Source organism: Gossypium hirsutum, chromosome A11 (assembly GCF_007990345.1).
Source record: "Gossypium hirsutum isolate 1008001.06 chromosome A11, Gossypium_hirsutum_v2.1, whole genome shotgun sequence".
NCBI classification, from domain to species: domain Eukaryota; kingdom Viridiplantae; phylum Streptophyta; class Magnoliopsida; order Malvales; family Malvaceae; genus Gossypium; species Gossypium hirsutum.
In genome coordinates this window covers 106,328,908-106,346,095 of record NC_053434.1, presented here as the reverse complement: position 1 = coordinate 106,346,095, position 17,188 = coordinate 106,328,908, and the positions used below count along the sequence as shown (strand labels likewise).

General features: G+C 34.9%; 1 protein-coding gene across 2 annotated transcripts; it reads right to left on the bottom strand.

Annotated features, from left to right (window-relative positions):
- Positions 1 to 865: 865 nt before the first annotated feature.
- LOC107951839 (protein CHROMATIN REMODELING 20) lies at positions 866 to 16,773 on the bottom strand. Of its 2 annotated transcripts, XM_016886986.2 has the most exons (27): positions 16,608 to 16,735; positions 15,890 to 15,962; positions 15,590 to 15,766; positions 15,365 to 15,427; positions 15,192 to 15,287; positions 15,019 to 15,111; positions 14,320 to 14,510; positions 13,579 to 13,825; positions 12,811 to 12,924; positions 12,272 to 12,355; positions 10,703 to 11,257; positions 10,257 to 10,546; positions 9,403 to 9,493; positions 9,117 to 9,323; positions 8,486 to 8,605; positions 8,105 to 8,271; positions 7,299 to 7,440; positions 6,692 to 6,841; positions 6,558 to 6,613; positions 6,169 to 6,469; positions 5,004 to 5,139; positions 3,198 to 3,259; positions 2,849 to 3,075; positions 2,305 to 2,508; positions 2,153 to 2,231; positions 1,821 to 2,080; positions 866 to 1,611 (listed from the first exon to the last, which is right to left on the bottom strand). In XM_016886986.2, the coding sequence occupies exons 3-27, from the start codon at positions 15,710 to 15,712 to the stop codon at positions 1,215 to 1,217; spliced, it is 4,455 nt and encodes a 1,484-aa protein (XP_016742475.1). In that variant the 5' UTR covers positions 15,713 to 15,766; positions 15,890 to 15,962; positions 16,608 to 16,735; the 3' UTR covers positions 866 to 1,214. The 2 variants fall into 2 exon arrangements, with proteins under 2 accessions (XP_016742475.1, XP_016742473.1); XM_016886984.2 differs by lacking the exon at positions 15,890 to 15,962 and having other exon boundaries at positions 16,608 to 16,773.
- Between the last annotated feature and the right edge of the window lie 415 nt (positions 16,774 to 17,188).

The window sequence follows — 17,188 nt, the reverse complement described above, 5'->3', positions numbered from 1 at the left end:
TGAAAAGATAAAAAAAAAGTGTGAACAAGGAAAAGAGAACTAAAAGAAAATAATGGGACATGCTACAACCAGATAATGAAACATCATCTAATAAAATAAAGTAAATTTAATCCCCATATTTTTCAAATTTTATAAAATTTCAAATTTCAAAGTCTCTGTACTTCTCAAATTTTATAAATTTCAATACTCACCAAACAACAATTATTAAATTCATTAAATTCTGATATTTGTAAAGTCTAATGCGCCAAACAACTATATAATTAGTACAAGATTAATAGTTAAATTTAACCAAATGAATTTAACCGCTGTGATTTGAATCAAGACAAAAATTTGAAATTTCAAAATTTAAAAACTATATGAATTAAAATTGATCAAAGAAAAATATAAAAATTAAATGCACATCTTTCGCAAAGAAAGAGTCTAAAGAAAAAAAAACCAATGAAAGACATGAATAAAAGAGTAGTAATAATATTAAAACTCAACTAGAAACTTCAGAAATTATACAACCAATTTAGTTTTTAACACGTTAAAAGACATTTAGTGCAATCAGGCCTATCTTAACGTATGTAATAATAAATGGCGGCCCTGTACATCATAGACCATGGCTTGACACTCTAGATGGATATGTACCCCTGCCTTCAGATTAAATCTTAACTGGTTATGAGCTATAATAACTCCATAAACATACTGATACAAAGTACCATTAAAGCCTTAAGGATGTATTAAAACTTGATATCCAAAAAGAGTTGCAATTTGGAGCAGCATAGTCCAAAATTCTGTAATTTTCGACTATTTCAGACTTCACCTCTTTAGCATGAAAATAATAGCAAAAGCTTTTATAATATGGCAGAGAAGCAGATAAAACTTTGATGAACTCATTTCAATAAAATATATATTAGAACTCAGATTAACAGAGGGCAAATTCCAGCCAGTCCAAATTCTCACTGCCTCCTACCTGTGTGCCCTTTCAAAATTTTCAAAAAAGGTTACCTTCACGATCTTCATCAAATCAGACATGAATCCAACACCCCAGGCCTCAGCATGCCCCCAAAGAAACATACACAATAATGACTGTAAATGAAGGGGCCCCAGAAAGAATGTATTGTGTTCAAAAGGGGATTGAACTGACATCATATAAGTTGTCATGTACAATCACAACAAATTACACTGGAATGACCATACTATGAAGGAAAAAATAATGATCATTACCTTTGTTACCTTGCTATTTTGCTGTCCCTATTTAAGTCCTCCCAGCGTATCTCCTGGGCACATTCCCCACATACAGTACTACAACCAAATTTTGTCCCCTGGCTTCTGAGAGTGAGCAGGTGGGCAAGATTAGTACATTTTCGTTGCACAATCCGACTCCTGAAAATACCCTGGGGTTTTGTTAAGTGATTCATCACAGGCTCTGGTTTAGGAGGAGGGGCCACATCAGGAATAACAGGCCTGCGCTCTGCTGCAGATTCATCAAGGGATACTCGCTGTACCTCCTCCCATTCTAAGGTTTTCCGAAAGACTTCCCAAGCCATATCTTGCTCTTCTTTTGAGAGCTTTTCGTCTTCATTCTCTTGCAAAAGGGTCTCATGTTCATGGAAATTGGCAATCCACCTAAAAACATCAATAGTAGGTAAGTTACTCTAATTATTACAGAACAAATGTTGTATAACATGGCACTCAAACAGCAGAATCAGATAAAGAAGCTTCTAATTTTTTTTTTTTATTAAACGAAAATGAACATAACTGCAACAGCAAATGGAGAATACCTATTCCTTGCTAATAAAAGCTGAGACCAATAGACAAAAACAGATTGACCGTACCTTGGATGATGTTTACTAAGTAAACTTTCCATTACTTTGTCAGAGGAACAGCTTCCATGGGAGAGAGGAATCTTCGGGTTCAGTGACTTTCCAACTTCACTAGCCATATTCTGGTTTCCGTTCTCTTCACTAAGTTCCATCAAAGTATCAAAGTTCTCTTCCTCACCAAATTCAAACAGATGTAACATCTCCTCCTTGGAGATAGTCCTATGTACTTGTTGTCTATCTACCACCCTTGCAGCAAGACCTTCTTTCGTCACCTATTTGCACCATTTTCTAGTCAAAAGGCTATTCAAGAAACAAAAACCAAAGGAGGAAAAAATTTCTCTTACCTGACGCTTATAAATTTTTTCTTCCATAGTCCCATGTGCCATCAATCGATAAGCAAACACCGGCTTTGTCTGGCCATACCTATAATAACAAACATATTATGCAGTCAAAACATGTGAGTCAAATTTAACAGAAATAATTGACTTAAACCCACCTCCAGGCCCGATATATAGCTTGAAGATCATATGTAGGGTTCCAAGAACCGTCAACAATAATTACACGATTTGCAGCATATAGATTAATCCCAAGAGATCCAGCTCTGGTAGAGATCAAAGTACACTTGACTCTTTTATTCATTGGCTCATTAAACTTCTCAACCAACTTTTGCCTTTCAGAACTTTCTGTTCTTCCATCCAACCTGAGTGGTGCATGGCAAAGAAAAGAGTGCATGAGACATCTTTGTTTTCAGAATTTCTTACAACAATCATATTTACGAAAAGCAGTCTTGTTAAGGATCACAATAGGCTATATATTAAAAATAAACCAGCTTCCCAGCAAAATCAGGTACATTTTTGGAGAAGCTTACAGCATAATAAAAAAAAATGCTTATGCAGCAAGAACCGTTCGTAGAAAAATCCTATATATGCAAACACACTTTCACCATAAAAAAAGTAAATTAACAGAAAGATACGGTGTCAAAAGAGGATGATATTAAAAAAATTTAACAACTTCCAAACAGTTTCCAGTGATATACACACCTATACCAGTCTTTCCCCTTTTTCCAGAACTTCCCTTTTTTTCCGCGTCTAGGTAATCTTGAAAGATATAGTTCTATCAGATCTAAAGTTGGAATGCTCTGACTAAAAATCAGTGCCTTGTCACCCACATTTGAACACATGGTTATGATGTCAAGCAACAAAACCATTTTGCCACTGTAGTCAAGTTCCTTATAATTATTTTGGTGAAGAAGATCTCTCCACCAACCCTATTAAGGAGAAACATTCAAGCATCAGCGTGATAAGAAAATTAATATATACATAAGCTATTGTCTAATGAAGCTTCACAACGGCACATTAAAAAAACAAAACCCAAAAAACATTCACATACCTTTTGAATAAACCCGTAATCATTTTTTTCATGCAGAGAATCATTCATACTCCTCGTTTTATCTGAAATACAAGAAGCCAGACCATTTAGACACCAAGGTTAATTATATGAAAACCTATTGAACAGAGAAAGCTATCCAATGATTTTATAAACTATAAACATGGCTCAATGACTTGAAATGGAAGAGGCTGCAAAAATCAATACTCATTGACTACAAATTACTCAAAGTTTGTTTTTCAATTTCATTTACTGATATAATCAGTAACATTAATTGCCTGGGTAGGGAAAGCAGTAAGCAGACCAGACCTGGAAACCTACCAGATTGCCCCCTGTTAGGCCCGGAAATACCAAGAGGGGGTGAATTGATATTCTAAAATATCTACAAACTTTTTTAAAAATTAAAAGAGAAAGGAGAAAAGCTTACAAATTCAATTTATAGTGGTTCAGCCCCAATTGCTTACCTCCATTACCTTGGTATACCTCAACCAAGTATTTCACAATTTACGACTTAAAAATTGATACCTTTTGAGGATAAGGTATAACCTTTGCAACACTATCGTTTCACTACTTAAAATTGATACCTTTTGTGGCTCAACTAGAATACTCCCAGTTTACAATTGATGAATGAATGTAAGTAAACAAAGAAATCCTCTATAAGGAATATGTCTACACAAGTTAAGATCCCAAAGAAATGAAATGAGAGTGATTAAAGATATTACAATAAGCTCTCAAAAGAATATGTACAAGAGAAATGAAGAAAATGAATATTTGAAGCTAATTCTCTTGTGTTTGATGGTTGAATATCTCTCGTGTCCTGAAATGTTCTTGGCTTGCATTTATATCAAAGAAGTGAAACCTAGCAGTTTGGAGTTGTTGGAGATGAATTAGAGCTGTCGCAAGTATTTATTTCGTGCATTATATGCAGTCTACAGGGTCAAGTCTCGAGACTTTGCTAAAAATATAGCTGTTGGAAAAGCCTGGGTATCAGTACTTCAAGACATGTACTAATACCTCATAAGCAAGTTCCGACACCTTCAGGCAGGTACCGATACCTTGCTCCCCTGTTTTGCAAATTTGGCTACTGACTAGACTTGTACTGATACATCCCATCCATGTACAGACACATTGCTCCCCTGTTTTGCAAATTTGACTACTGACTTGCCATGTACTAATACCTGGACCTCTGGTATCAATTCTCATCCCTTATTGCCTTGAAAACATTTAGAACACTTGAAAATACTTGAGGAGCAACTCAAAAACATTTGATCAAGTATAAAACACATATAGAGACAGTGTTGGAGCTTATTTGACACTAGAAGACATTTGAGGTCTATTCAATTAAAACTGTTAAGGGGTATAAAATATAATTTTAATCGTGACGATTTGTTATATCAAAATAATTGGAAAATCAAAGCTATCACCCACTATGTGTCACACTAACTCTGCAATTTCACACCCTAAAAAGACAGTATGTTTCTGATTCCGCAGCCCCACTGTCTTTTATTTATTATTATTTTTTCATACATGCTAATAAGTTGAGAGTTACTCTATATTTATCCAACTTACTAATAATGAGCATATATATTGTTATTATTAGCAGTTCAATAAAAAAAAACTAATACCCTACAAATTCCACAAATCATAAGAACAAACAAGATATGAATCTAAACACGCAACATTAGTTCACTGCATTCAGGGAAAAAAAAATATCAACCTTATCTAGTCGAGCCATAAATTCAAAACTAACATATTTAGCAAGCAAATTGATGGCTAGGTACAGAAAATATGAAGAGAAAGAGTGAATACCTCCTACACCCAAATTATAATCTACATTTTCATCACTAGAGCTCTCATCTGCAAGGAAGTTTTCAGCAGCATCTTCACGACTAATATAGTTTCTATCTTCTTTGTTCAATTGCAGTATCCCAGGATGGTTCCATATCTACTAATTAAAAGAAATAGTTAAGTCAAAACAGCATGCATTCAAAAATATTTCTTTTAAGGGAAAAAGTAGAGAGAGAAAAACAAGAAAAAAAAATTGATATGAACCCTTCTACTATATCATTTTCAACCCATAGATTCTAGAAAAGTCAAACATTTAATTGCAAGTAAAAAGAACCCTAAAAGTATCATGGAACCTAGAACTTAGGAAAATATCTAGGTTTGTTCATAATTTTCATCTCTCACTGTAAATATCTAATAGTTGGCAATTTACTGAAACCAATCAATGAGCCTCTTTTCTTGAATTACTCAAATAGTGCTCCAAAGTTAATGAGATAGATGACATGTTCTATCATTTCAAAAATAAGGCACCAAAATATTTTAAGAACAAAGATATATGCATCACTCAAACAAGGCTGCCTATAAAATACTGAAAAAAAGTGAAGACCATATTATTTTCTAAAAAGGTTGAAGTGCACCTGCTTTTAGATTAAGAAAGGTTTGTCCAGTTCTATAAGATATCATGGATCTACTTTGGTAATCCTGTAAATCTCAGGTGTAAACCTATTGTAACTTATCATGTCATTTCATAATTTTTTTTTTTTAACAATCAACTTTTATATAACACAGTAATTCCGGAAGGGCATTAGGCTTGAAGATCCTCTGAAGAAATGGGGGTTGTGGCTTGTATTTGCATTCATTAACACTTAAGGATGCTGCATACAAAGAGGTTTTGGACAACAATTGGCGAGACTAGCAGGATAATCTGGAACCTCACTGGTTTTGAGCTCAAGTTTTAAGTTTTCCATGCATCTGAACAAATTTGATTTGGTTAACTGATTCTACCTCTTTTTTTCATCTTCTTCTTTGTGATTGGTTCATTAATAGACAAACATGGCAATACAAAAATTCAGGACATCCTCATTTCCACCATAATTTTAACACATACAGGGATTGTTTTGCCACGCATGCATGTATCATGTGATAAAGCAGCTTTATAAACTTAAAGAACAAGCCGTATAGATTGTACCTGAGCCAAGGCCTGGTACCCAGCAAAAAAGCTCTTCCTAATTTTCTCATTAGAAGGTCTGTCATTTGCAAAACCATGTACATCAAGGAATCTCTTGTAGAGCTTACGCTGTAGTGGAGAAAGCTTTACAGCAATAACAAAGACAGTTTTAGGAGGCAAGTCTTTTTTCACCACACTCATATCCATCCTCTGAACGAATCCTTTTAACTGTTCATAAAGGATGTGGGACCTTTGATTCATAATTTTTACATCTTCATGCGTTGAATTTGTGTGCTGACCATTTTCTATTGGATTTTGGAAGCTGCATACACAGAAAACCAAGATCACATCAAATTGACAAAAAAAGGAGACATAGAAGAATGAGGATGATACAGAGGTTAGCGCCTTGCCGGTTCCTAAACTCGTGGCTGCTTCCAAGAAAACCTTCTCTTACAAAATCAACCATCTGTTCCAAGGAAACCCAATAAGAACAGTGTTTGGAACATGGGAAAAGGAGATTTCTAGCTAAAAAATAATAGCTCACACAGTAGTACTCCATGAGATTGTTCTGAAGTGGTGATCCAGTTAAGGCAATCCTCCTCTGACACTTCACTTGTTTCAACGCCTGGGTTGTATCAGCCCTGGTGTTCTTAATAGTATGGGCTTCATCACAAACTAGTATATCAGGACCATCCTGGGAGTAGAAACAAAGCTTGAGTCAGAGACAGAAAATCCTTATAAATGGATGTAACAGAGACGATTTGCCCAGAAATGATGCAAAATATGATATACATATATATGTAGCAAATTATCAGTCACTGACCTATACCATAGTCAAATCACCTCAAATTATACAATATCCACATCCATTTTCAATTTGAAAACAAAGCAATGCTTCAATAACCACACAGGCCTAGCATTGCAGCACAGTGCATAAAAAAGCTATACTAGTTTATAACCAAGAACGCTCATGGCAAATGGTTTCAATACAAAGCAATCTAAATCTGTTTTGCTAATAAAGCAGCAATATTTAAACTAGTCAGATAATAATCTATGTTGACCGTACATTTCACTATTCCTACAAGTCAAATATACCATTTGAATAATCAATAAAAATTTCCTGGCAAGTTGTTGAAGTTAATAACAATCACCTGCAAAGCATAACAAATATCTCTAGCCATGTTGCGATCCTTCACATGTTTTCCAAGAGACAAGTTTCGAAAAGCAGTATAGCCTATTAAAAAAATTCCACCTTTCCTTCTCCACTTGGCAAGCAATTCTGCCCGTCTCTCCCTGAAAGAAAATAATGATAGCAGCAAGCATGTTAGACAGTTGATATTTTCCTTTTTATCCCCACCTAAATCAGTAGCAATTTTCCACAGAATGGAAGAGAGAACAGGTAACTGCCTCATAAAAGTGCAAACTGGCATATTTGTAGGGCAGCCCAAACATTTCTGTTTTTCTTTTTTCACTAAAAGGCCTGATTATGCAAGTTCACAATCATTTCTAAGATAATGCAAATTTATTAACACTTATGATTCCAATTATAGCTCCTATTCTTCCCATAGTTTTATCTTAGTATCCATCCAGAAGAACATGCAAAACTTCCCCCTTATCCTATCCTGACAATGATAAACTAATCTTAGCCACATGTTTGCTTCCTCTAGCGACACATGTTAGGCTTCTAGAACTACAAAATGCATCCTATTTTATGCTAACAAGTTTCAGTTCTCCATGGGCAACTGCAAGGCAGGATTTTCCACACTATACAGATCAAATGTGCTCTTGCCAAAGAAAACAAATCTTTGTTTTACAATGACACCTGCAGAGGCATAAAATTTGGGTACACCATCATTTACGCGCATAAAAAACATTCATATAAGGTTGTAACAATAGTAAGGCATGGCAAAATAGGATAAACTTCTAGTTGAATATTTCGAAAAAACATTAACTGAACCTTGGCACATCCTCTAACATGTAGACACGGAGGGGCTTTAATTCTGAAGGTCTCCACTTCATGAACTCCTGGCGCCAGTTGTGCAGCACATTTACAGGAGTGACAATAAGTGCAGTTTTTAATCCCAAATCAACACTTCTCATTGCAGTGTATAAGAAAGCTATAACCTGCAATTAGAACTAGACATGTCAGACAAGCTAATCACCAAAAAACTTGGACCACAAGGAGCACAAATCGAGTGTTAGCAGTGGGAGTAATACAAGGTCAGAACTATGACACCAAAACATATACTAGCAGGCATGCCTGCACGGTCATACCAAAAAGAGGACAGGGGCCGAAAGAGAGGAATAGAGAAATATGAAGAAGAGGGAGTAAATATACCTGAAACGTTTTACCAAGGCCCATTGTGTGAGCTAGAATGCAACCAAGACCCTTATCCCCAGACTTCACTTTTGTGATTGACTGTATAATGTTTTCCCACATAAATCGAATCCCAGCTACCTGCAGCAATAAATCAACCAAAAAGACATTCAACAGTGATTGAACTTACTAGCAGCATCACGAATAAAGACTTTCAACCAAATTCTCTAATAAGAGCCAGAACCAAAAAGGGTGGAAAGAATTAAAAAAAAAAAAACCCCTTCTTAGCGCACCCTCCCCAACCCCCCTTCTGTATGTTCAAAATAACATAAAGCGTTGTAATATCAGTCAATGGGTAAAAATATTGCTATGAGAATGGTTTGATGTATCTAGACCCAATCAAGAGCAATAGCATATATTTTCATGAGAACTCATGAAATCCAGGTTTACTATGTCAGAATTAAAACTTGAAAGCAAATTGAAAAAAGGGAGTAACTAAAACCAGATGACAATTTTCAGTACAATAGGATGTGACATAATCAAGCAAATTAAATTATAGCTTGCTCAAAACAAATGATGAATAGCCCAAGTAAACAACAATATCAACTGCAAGCTTATATATCAATAACTTATACAAGTATGAAAGAGAAACCTGATGGACTTTTAATTTGGCTGATATGCTTGGGGGAATCCTTACAGCTTCTTCACCATCCTCCCTCCTAACATTCACTATATAACCAGTATTGGCATCACCAAGCACCTCTACACTAGCTTCATCTAATAAGTTCCTACTGCAGCTTGAAGAGTTCATGTTATATTTGGCAGAAAACTGCATTGATTTTAAGCGCTCTTGACGTTCCTACAAAATTGGAACACAATGCAAAATTCAGTACCAGAAACCAGTTCAATTTAAAAAGAATAAACTTAGCATAAGATACCTTTTCTATTGCAATTTTCCTCTTTGTCTCTTCTCCTAATTCAGCATCATCGAGAATCCTTCGAATTTTCTTTTTTTGCTTTCGCTTAGAACTAGTACAGAAGCACCCAACCGGTTATTAAATCAGAGAAACAAGCCTTAGAATATTTGGAATTGTTAAATGCTAATTGGTCAAATTTTAAATATGCCAAAACAGACAACATGAAACCCCTACACATTCACATCGATGGCTAATAGGACATAGGCTATATAGAAAAATGGTGCATAATTACATTAGACCTACTGACTGAATCAACCTCATAGTTTAAGTGTCATATTGTAAATAAAATGGCACAGAATATCCATGAAAAAGAAGACATTGAATGAAGACTACTAAAAATTGCTAAATTGCAAAAAAAGGAGGGGCATAAATTGCACAAACTGCACCTATATAAAAAAGCCTGAACAGTAATTTATATAACAAGAGATGATGATATTTGTGTCATATTGATGACACATGCATGAGAGGCATGGTTTAAAAAAAAGGGGTACATTGAAGCATTAATTATAATTTATAATATCTTGGGTCTGCCATGACTCCAGGGAAGAAATACTTAAGTATGAGTACTGAAAACATTAGCTTCTATTGTATGACCAATAAAAATTATGCAACAAGCAACCTCCACATCCTACAACAACACTTGCTAAGAGCATTCTTGACTCCAATAAGATGTTGCAGAATACTATTAATACAAACTCAGAGAAGACAAGCATATTTAAATATTTTAAAATCAAATAAATGATGAAAAAAAGGAAGAAATGAAAAAGAGATGCAGATTGTCTACAATTTTCAGATCTCAAATGAATATCAGGTACCTGACGGAAGTACTAATATCAGCATCTGAGTTCTCTGACTCACTATCAGAGCTAGAAACCGTTGTGTCTGAAGATCCCATGGCTCTCTCTAAATCTGATGTTAATTTTTGCAGAATAGTTGGCGAGCAGCAACAACATTGCCAACCGGAGGCCTGGACCTCAAGCAAATATTTTTCACCAATATTCTTCCTTACACACTTTGTACAAAATAATGTTTTGCATGACTCGCAACTCAATAGGTCATTGCTTTTTCCGCACCATCCACAATAACACTCTGAGCACTCAGAGTCCTGTCACAATAGAAAAAAGGTCATATCTTACATATTTACTGATACTTTTAACAGAAGAACCTGATGAAACAAATTATGCAGTGGTTATTTCATGGGACTATTTAGTAGTATCGCCAACATATTGTCAACAATGCAATTAGTCTGCACAATTAGTACCTTCATATGCATTTTCTCTTCCAGGAAGCATTTGCAATCCCTGCAAATAATTACTTTAAGAAGTGGATGTTGGTGCACCTCAACAGCCAGTTTATGACAAGCGGTACAAATGAACTTGTCAGTCAGACACTCTGAAGAAATAGATTCAACACCCACATCAGCATCACTTTTTCCGGGCATAGTAAGCTGATCCTCCAATTTGGAGGAAATCAAGTCATCCTTCACTGTAATATTGGCTTCGTCATCACTAGCTGTGATAACAGTCCGTGCCTTCTTATTATTTTCATTAGCCTCCATATCTTCATTTGAACGCTTGGACCCAACAGGTATTCCAGAAGCAGACATATCTAACTCGGACATGCCATTAGGACTAGACTGTGTCCTGGTCAGTTTACTTGATTCAAAACTTTCAAGCACATCATCCTTCAAAATCTGACAAGCAAACCCATTCTCATTGTTAGGCATACATTCCCTCTCTTCTCTATTTGCCTTGTTTGAAATTGAGTTAGATTTGTCTTCTAAAGGCTGGGACTGATCTAATTTGCTTTCCGTTACCTGATCAAAAGAGCAAAATTCTCTTGAGGGGCAACGTTTTAGTAACATAAAAGGAGAAAGAATGTTAAAAGTCCTGACATGCATAGTCATATATCATTTAAGTTTCATCTTAGGCCCTAAAGAATGTTAGGTCCTCTGACATGCTAAATTATTTCCATTTGATCAACTAGCATAGATGAATATGCAAAGAAGCTTTCTTCTTTTGTGTAATTGGGTTTTATTGTTAAGCAGTTCCTAGAGTATCAAGTGACGGGAATAAAGTTGAATATTTATTGCTCCTTTTTTTCCCGAGAAGGGAGGGTGCCTTTAGGTAGTCTCCTATGCAGGAGACAGTCTTTGAAGCATAAGGACTAGTCCAGAAGTCTCTGCAAATACCATCATCAGACTTCCCATTATCTAGTACATTTCTGACAAAAAAACTGACTATTTTTCCTCACAACTATTGACAACACAAAAGCTGCACCCCTTAAACTAATTTCTTTGTCCTAATGAAATCAAGTCCTCTGCTTTGTGCCATCGAACAACTGAACCTTCAAAAAATATTTTGCCCAACTCTTACCAATAGACCTTCTAAGCAAAACTGAGAATCCAACTTTTATTGATACAAGGTACACAGTTGTCCCATTAAACCACTATTACTCCTTCAAGAATAACTAGATCAAACTCCAAATGACCTTTAAATCCATGCAACTTTTTCTTATTATTATACTATAACTGCAACACTTGAAATTTCTTGAGCCAAACCCACCAAAAAGCCACATGATTTATCAGATTTGTACTATATAAGGGTACACTAATATAACCTCATATGTTACTAAACATCATGACCTATTTCATTTACTGTTAAACTAATTAAATACTATATCAAATGGAACTTAAATTTCATCAATCTTCAGCCTTAGTGCATGAGAGTTTTGTTACTTTAAGTCAATGACAAGGTGTCCCCATATAGACACATGAACTAATCTAGGGCAGCACAAGAAGAAAAACAATAAATGTAATTGACCATAAAACCTGTTTAGATCTCCTTTGATGTCTCCTCTTTTTCAAATGCAGCTGAAATTTCTTGTCAATATTTACATCATCTTCCTCTTTGACCTGTCAATACATCATAGATGTTAATGCAAGGATAGATGAGCTGTAGGAGTTGGAACATTGACAAGGAGGATACTGTAGAAGATAACATATGGTTACAGATTACACCATGGAATGTCCATGACCCTGAGCAAACTCTATCAGTAGTCACTACCCAGATGAATATCATCCAGGATGCATCTTCCAAAAAAGACCAGATAATCAAATTGAGGAAAAGAGATTCAAACAAAAAGTAACATTTAGAAACAAGTGTTTGAAAAGGAGATGACCACTCCAATGTACCAACTACAAAACATGACAGAAAATTATTGGAAAAATTGATACAGCTCAAGGTGATCAATGCAGGGAGCTGCTATTAAAAATATCAATAGATTGATATATAAGAAACTGAATATACATTCCCACGCAGTAAAGGTTCTGGGAATGAAGAATAATTACATCAAACGATGCTGACTAACCTTTCTAAAATTTTTCCTTTGCTCTTCAGAAAGAATCAGCTCTCTCTCATTTTCTATGGCATCTGCAACCAGTGGATTATCTGAACTGCCGTCAACATCTTCAATCTCCTCCACCTATAAAAAATGGTTACCAGAAACTTCATCCACAGAACACCTGAATCTATACAGACTACAAAAGATTTTATGAAAGGAGAAATTTTAAGCACATAAAAGGTAATCATTGTAAATTCTTTTTGTTAAGAAGAAATACAACATTTGAGTTGACAGAAATCATATCCATGAATGGAAAAAATGACTAGGTATAAATTGATTGCCAAACTCTTTGGTACCAAAACCAGGAATGAAGAATATCCTAGGGCATGGTAGAATAGGTAAGGGGTCAAGGCATGCCACTTAGATTATTTTTTGGTACAAGGGGTAGAGGAGGGATGAGGGGATTCAAATCCAGCTCTGAGTAAGGGACAAATTCACTAACCATGGAGCCAAATGCTCAGGTGAATCCAAAAAGCTTTTGAGCATCTGTCTCAGCCTGATAAATAACAAGATAAAATTGCATGCGCTAATTTTAGGGAAGACATTATTCTAAGGTTTGTGGTCCAAAGTCCAATTCCCTTCTTCAATACTCCCTAGTTCCTCATCTATACCCCGGGAAAAAAAAGAACGAAAGAAAAGGAATTCTAAGAGCTAGAAACACCATGTTGATGATAAAAGAACAAGATTTCTAAAAGGGCTTTAGTCCTAGCTTATGAAAGAAAAGGAATTTGTCACCTCATTGACTCCAGGAAATTTAAGTCCCATTAATGAAGCTTGCTGTGGGGTGCTGGCCAAGTAGACAGAAGCCCAGTCCTTGCTGCCAAAACCAGTTTCATCCTCAGGTAAACCATTAGAACAAATTTTCATGAAAGAGCTCCACTCTATGTCCGATTTCCCTGTTGGTTCCTCCTGGCTAATATCATCAGAAAGCTTCTTTTGCAGAAATCCACTAGCACCTTCCTCCAATAGTCTACCATGTTTCCTGATTCAAAAACATTGATCTACAAATCAACATAAGCCTTTTAGAGCAGAACTAAGGGGACCAAATTTATTGCTAAAACCTTGATGTGGTGGATGAACTTTTACAGCACATATACTTTGTTTTAGTTCTAGAATTAGACATGTCTAGATAACATCAAACCTTGAAACTAGGACCTTGGGTTTAGGTCAAGGCCTTAGGCTGAGCAGTAGTTACCTGTGGCTGGCTAATTAACTACACATACAAAAGCAATGTTTCACAAAATGGTGGCTAATTAACTAGCACTAACAGAATTTTCTCCTCTTTTTCTGTATAATTCAACTATCAAGAAGCATAAAAAATAAAAGCTAAGGATTAAAATGTCACACACAGACAAGGGTTATATTTATCTACTTTGTATGGTACAATACATTTAGCAACACTCTCTCAAACGGTATGGCCAAATTTAACTGGTTCATTGCTACTCAATAATTCAGAATCCTAAGACAGAATCATACCTCCTTACAGGCCTCTGGGTTTGAAGATGCTTTTCAGCATCAGCTAAAGACTCAGCAGTTTCACTAGTAACCTGAGATCCTACCCAGTGCGCTCTTCTTTTCCAAGCTTCAGTGCAGCAACCATTTGGAGCTTGACTCTCAATCCACTTATAAAGGCTGGGTAATTCAATACCAGCCCCATCAAGTTGTTCCTATTCAGAAGACAGATGTAAAGAACAACCATACTTTCTAGGCAGGAAAAAAGAAAAAAGACGGGGGTGGGGGAGCATAAGAAACTGCATTTGCCACTAAAATAAACTTCGGGAGAAGAATCATATGATTCAAAAAGTTAACAATGATATACCAAAGGCAATTATTAATTACATTAGTTATCAGTAATTCATTGGAAGAATATATAGTAAGAAAGGAACAGATTGAAAGGGAATATTAAAGAAACTCAAGATTAGTCTCTAGGTTGCATCAAAAGAAGAAAAGCTGAGCTGAGACATCATTGAACAGAAAATTTTTCATCTCCCAAGGAAAAGAAGTTAAGTTTGGCCTACAGAGCACAACTTAAAATATAAAAGATAAAACCCGAGCTGACATTCAAATGTTAATTTTCCACATAAAATTAATTTTATGAATAATAATACTCATTCACACAAAAATATATGTCTCAGGAAGCAAAGATTTTAACCAAGATAGAAGAAAGAAGCAGACCAACAATTGTGCACTCTCTGTTTCAAGCTCATCTAGCACAGCTTCCCATTGCTCTATAAAAGTGGCCATTTCATCTGCTACAGCTGTCTCCAACTATGAACAAAGTAAAAAGAATCAGAGATAGGAAAGAGCAGCATAATTTTGATGAGATAGAAACAAGAGAGTTTACTAACATCATCCCCCTTAAGAGTTTGTGCCAGCTCCTCTCTCACTTCACTCTCCACATTAGCAAGAGATTCCTTTTCAAGTGTTTCTTGAGCCTCTGCAGCCTGAAATGAATGTGAGAAAACATTCCAACATAATAAAGAAAAATAAAGCATCAAAGTTGTCTGAATAAACATGGTACCTTGCTCTCAACCGCCAAAAACTCAGATACCAGTTCTTCTATTTCCTTCTCAGTCAATGGCTCCTGCAAATTTCATGTAAAAAAGTGTGTCTAAGTACAAAAAATAATTCAAGCATTAGAAACACAGAAGAATATAAGTAGCAACAGAGATTATGAAGGTGAAGTTCTTAAAATCCATCAAAAAGATGAGTATTATAATGATAAGAAACATCAGCATTCACTTACCTCAAAATGCAACCCATCATCTTGTCCAGATGTTGATGGTTCATCATCATCATCTGAATCAACAATAAAAGAACCACTAGAGGCTCTGTCAACATCTTCAACTTCATCATGTTTTTCCTCCATCTTTATTCAAGTTGCATCAAGAAAGAGAATAACCCTCCAAAGCAGCAGCAGCAGCTAAAAGGATGGCAACTAAACATATCAGAAAACTAAGAAACGCACCGATCAATCAACCAAGAGAATCACATAGTCTTGGCATACAACAAAAAGGAAACAGAGATGGCAAGCATTCATGATTACTTGAAACAGGTTTCCTTAATTTTCTCACACTACCCTCAAAATTACTTGCAAGCGGCTTCCACCAATGGTGTCTCTGTATTGTTACATTACACATTAAAAAACACCAACTTTTGTTAGAACAAAAGGATGACTCAGGAAAACGGAACTAAAACTTCTACATTTATGTTAGGATTTTTGGAATCAAATCCTAATATTTTTCCAACTACAAATTTGCTTCATACTAAGAGAGTTAAGCAATAAAAAATCCCTAACTAAAAGAAAAGCACAGAAAACAAATCAACAACAAAAAGCTAATGACAACATAAACACAAAACAGGTGGCCGCAACTAACTAATACCAGGTTATCAATTTGAACAAAGCAATTCCTTGATAAAAAGAAGTAATAAAACATCAAAATTAGAACACAATATCAACTTCTAGGAACAGTAAAAAAACCCTCCTAAAAACCTCACATTTGCAAAATTTCTCATTTTTATATAAAAACTCTCTTGAACTCCTATAACAACAACGCCATTAACATAATGCTAAATCACTTGAAAACCCTAAAATAATGAAATTTATAGAAACAGAAGAACTAAGACTAGAAATAATAAAAAAACGAACACGCGATTCCAAGTTCAAGCTCTATTCAACTTCGACCACGAGCTACTCTGCTAAGCCACTGCCTAAAAGATTAGTGAATTGGGAATCGGGGATCAAAGAGAACGAGTTGACTCACCAGAAGGAAAGAAGATTCGCGATTGAAGCGGAAATCCAAATCAGATTTCTTAGAGGAGGGAAACGTTTAATATACTTCGTTTTTTAGGACACGGAAAAAATTGAAAAATTAGAACCAAAGAACTAAAAATTTCGGCTTTTAAATTATATCATCTTTAAAACAATTATTATTATTTTTTGAATGCTTAAACCATTTTCTTTTTATTTTCTTAAAACAAATTTTAGGTTGCTTCTAATGGGGGGATTTTGGTGATTGTGTCATTTTGGAAGGGCATTTTTGAAAATATTAAATTAATATTTTAATATTTTATTATAATTAAATTTAAAAATTTAATCTTTATATTTTAATTTGATATCATTTTTTCATTTATTTTTATAATATTATTAATTGATTTAAATGATGTAGACTGTTAATTAATTATTAAAGCAGTAAAAAATATTTTAAAAGAAAAAGCACACTAATTAAAATTATTAATTTAAACTATATTTTAAAAATTCCACGTGAACATAATAATTTAAGCTACCTAATAAAATTATAAAGTAGAAGATTAAACTTATTTTAGAAAAAGAAGACTAAACTTT

Bases quoted from the DNA above. Each gene is read 5' to 3' on its own strand.
- LOC107951839 (XM_016886984.2), bottom strand. From the start codon at position 15,712: ATGGAGGAAAAACATGATGAAGTTGAAGATGTTGACAGAGCCTCTAGT. The intron at 12,925-13,578 runs GTGACAAATTCC...CATTTTTTATAG, and splicing joins AATTTCCTGGAGTCAATGAG to GTGGAGGAGATTGAAGATGT. The intron at 3,076-3,197 runs GTATGTGAATGT...TCTCCTTAATAG, and splicing joins ATTACGGGTTTATTCAAAAG to GGTTGGTGGAGAGATCTTCT.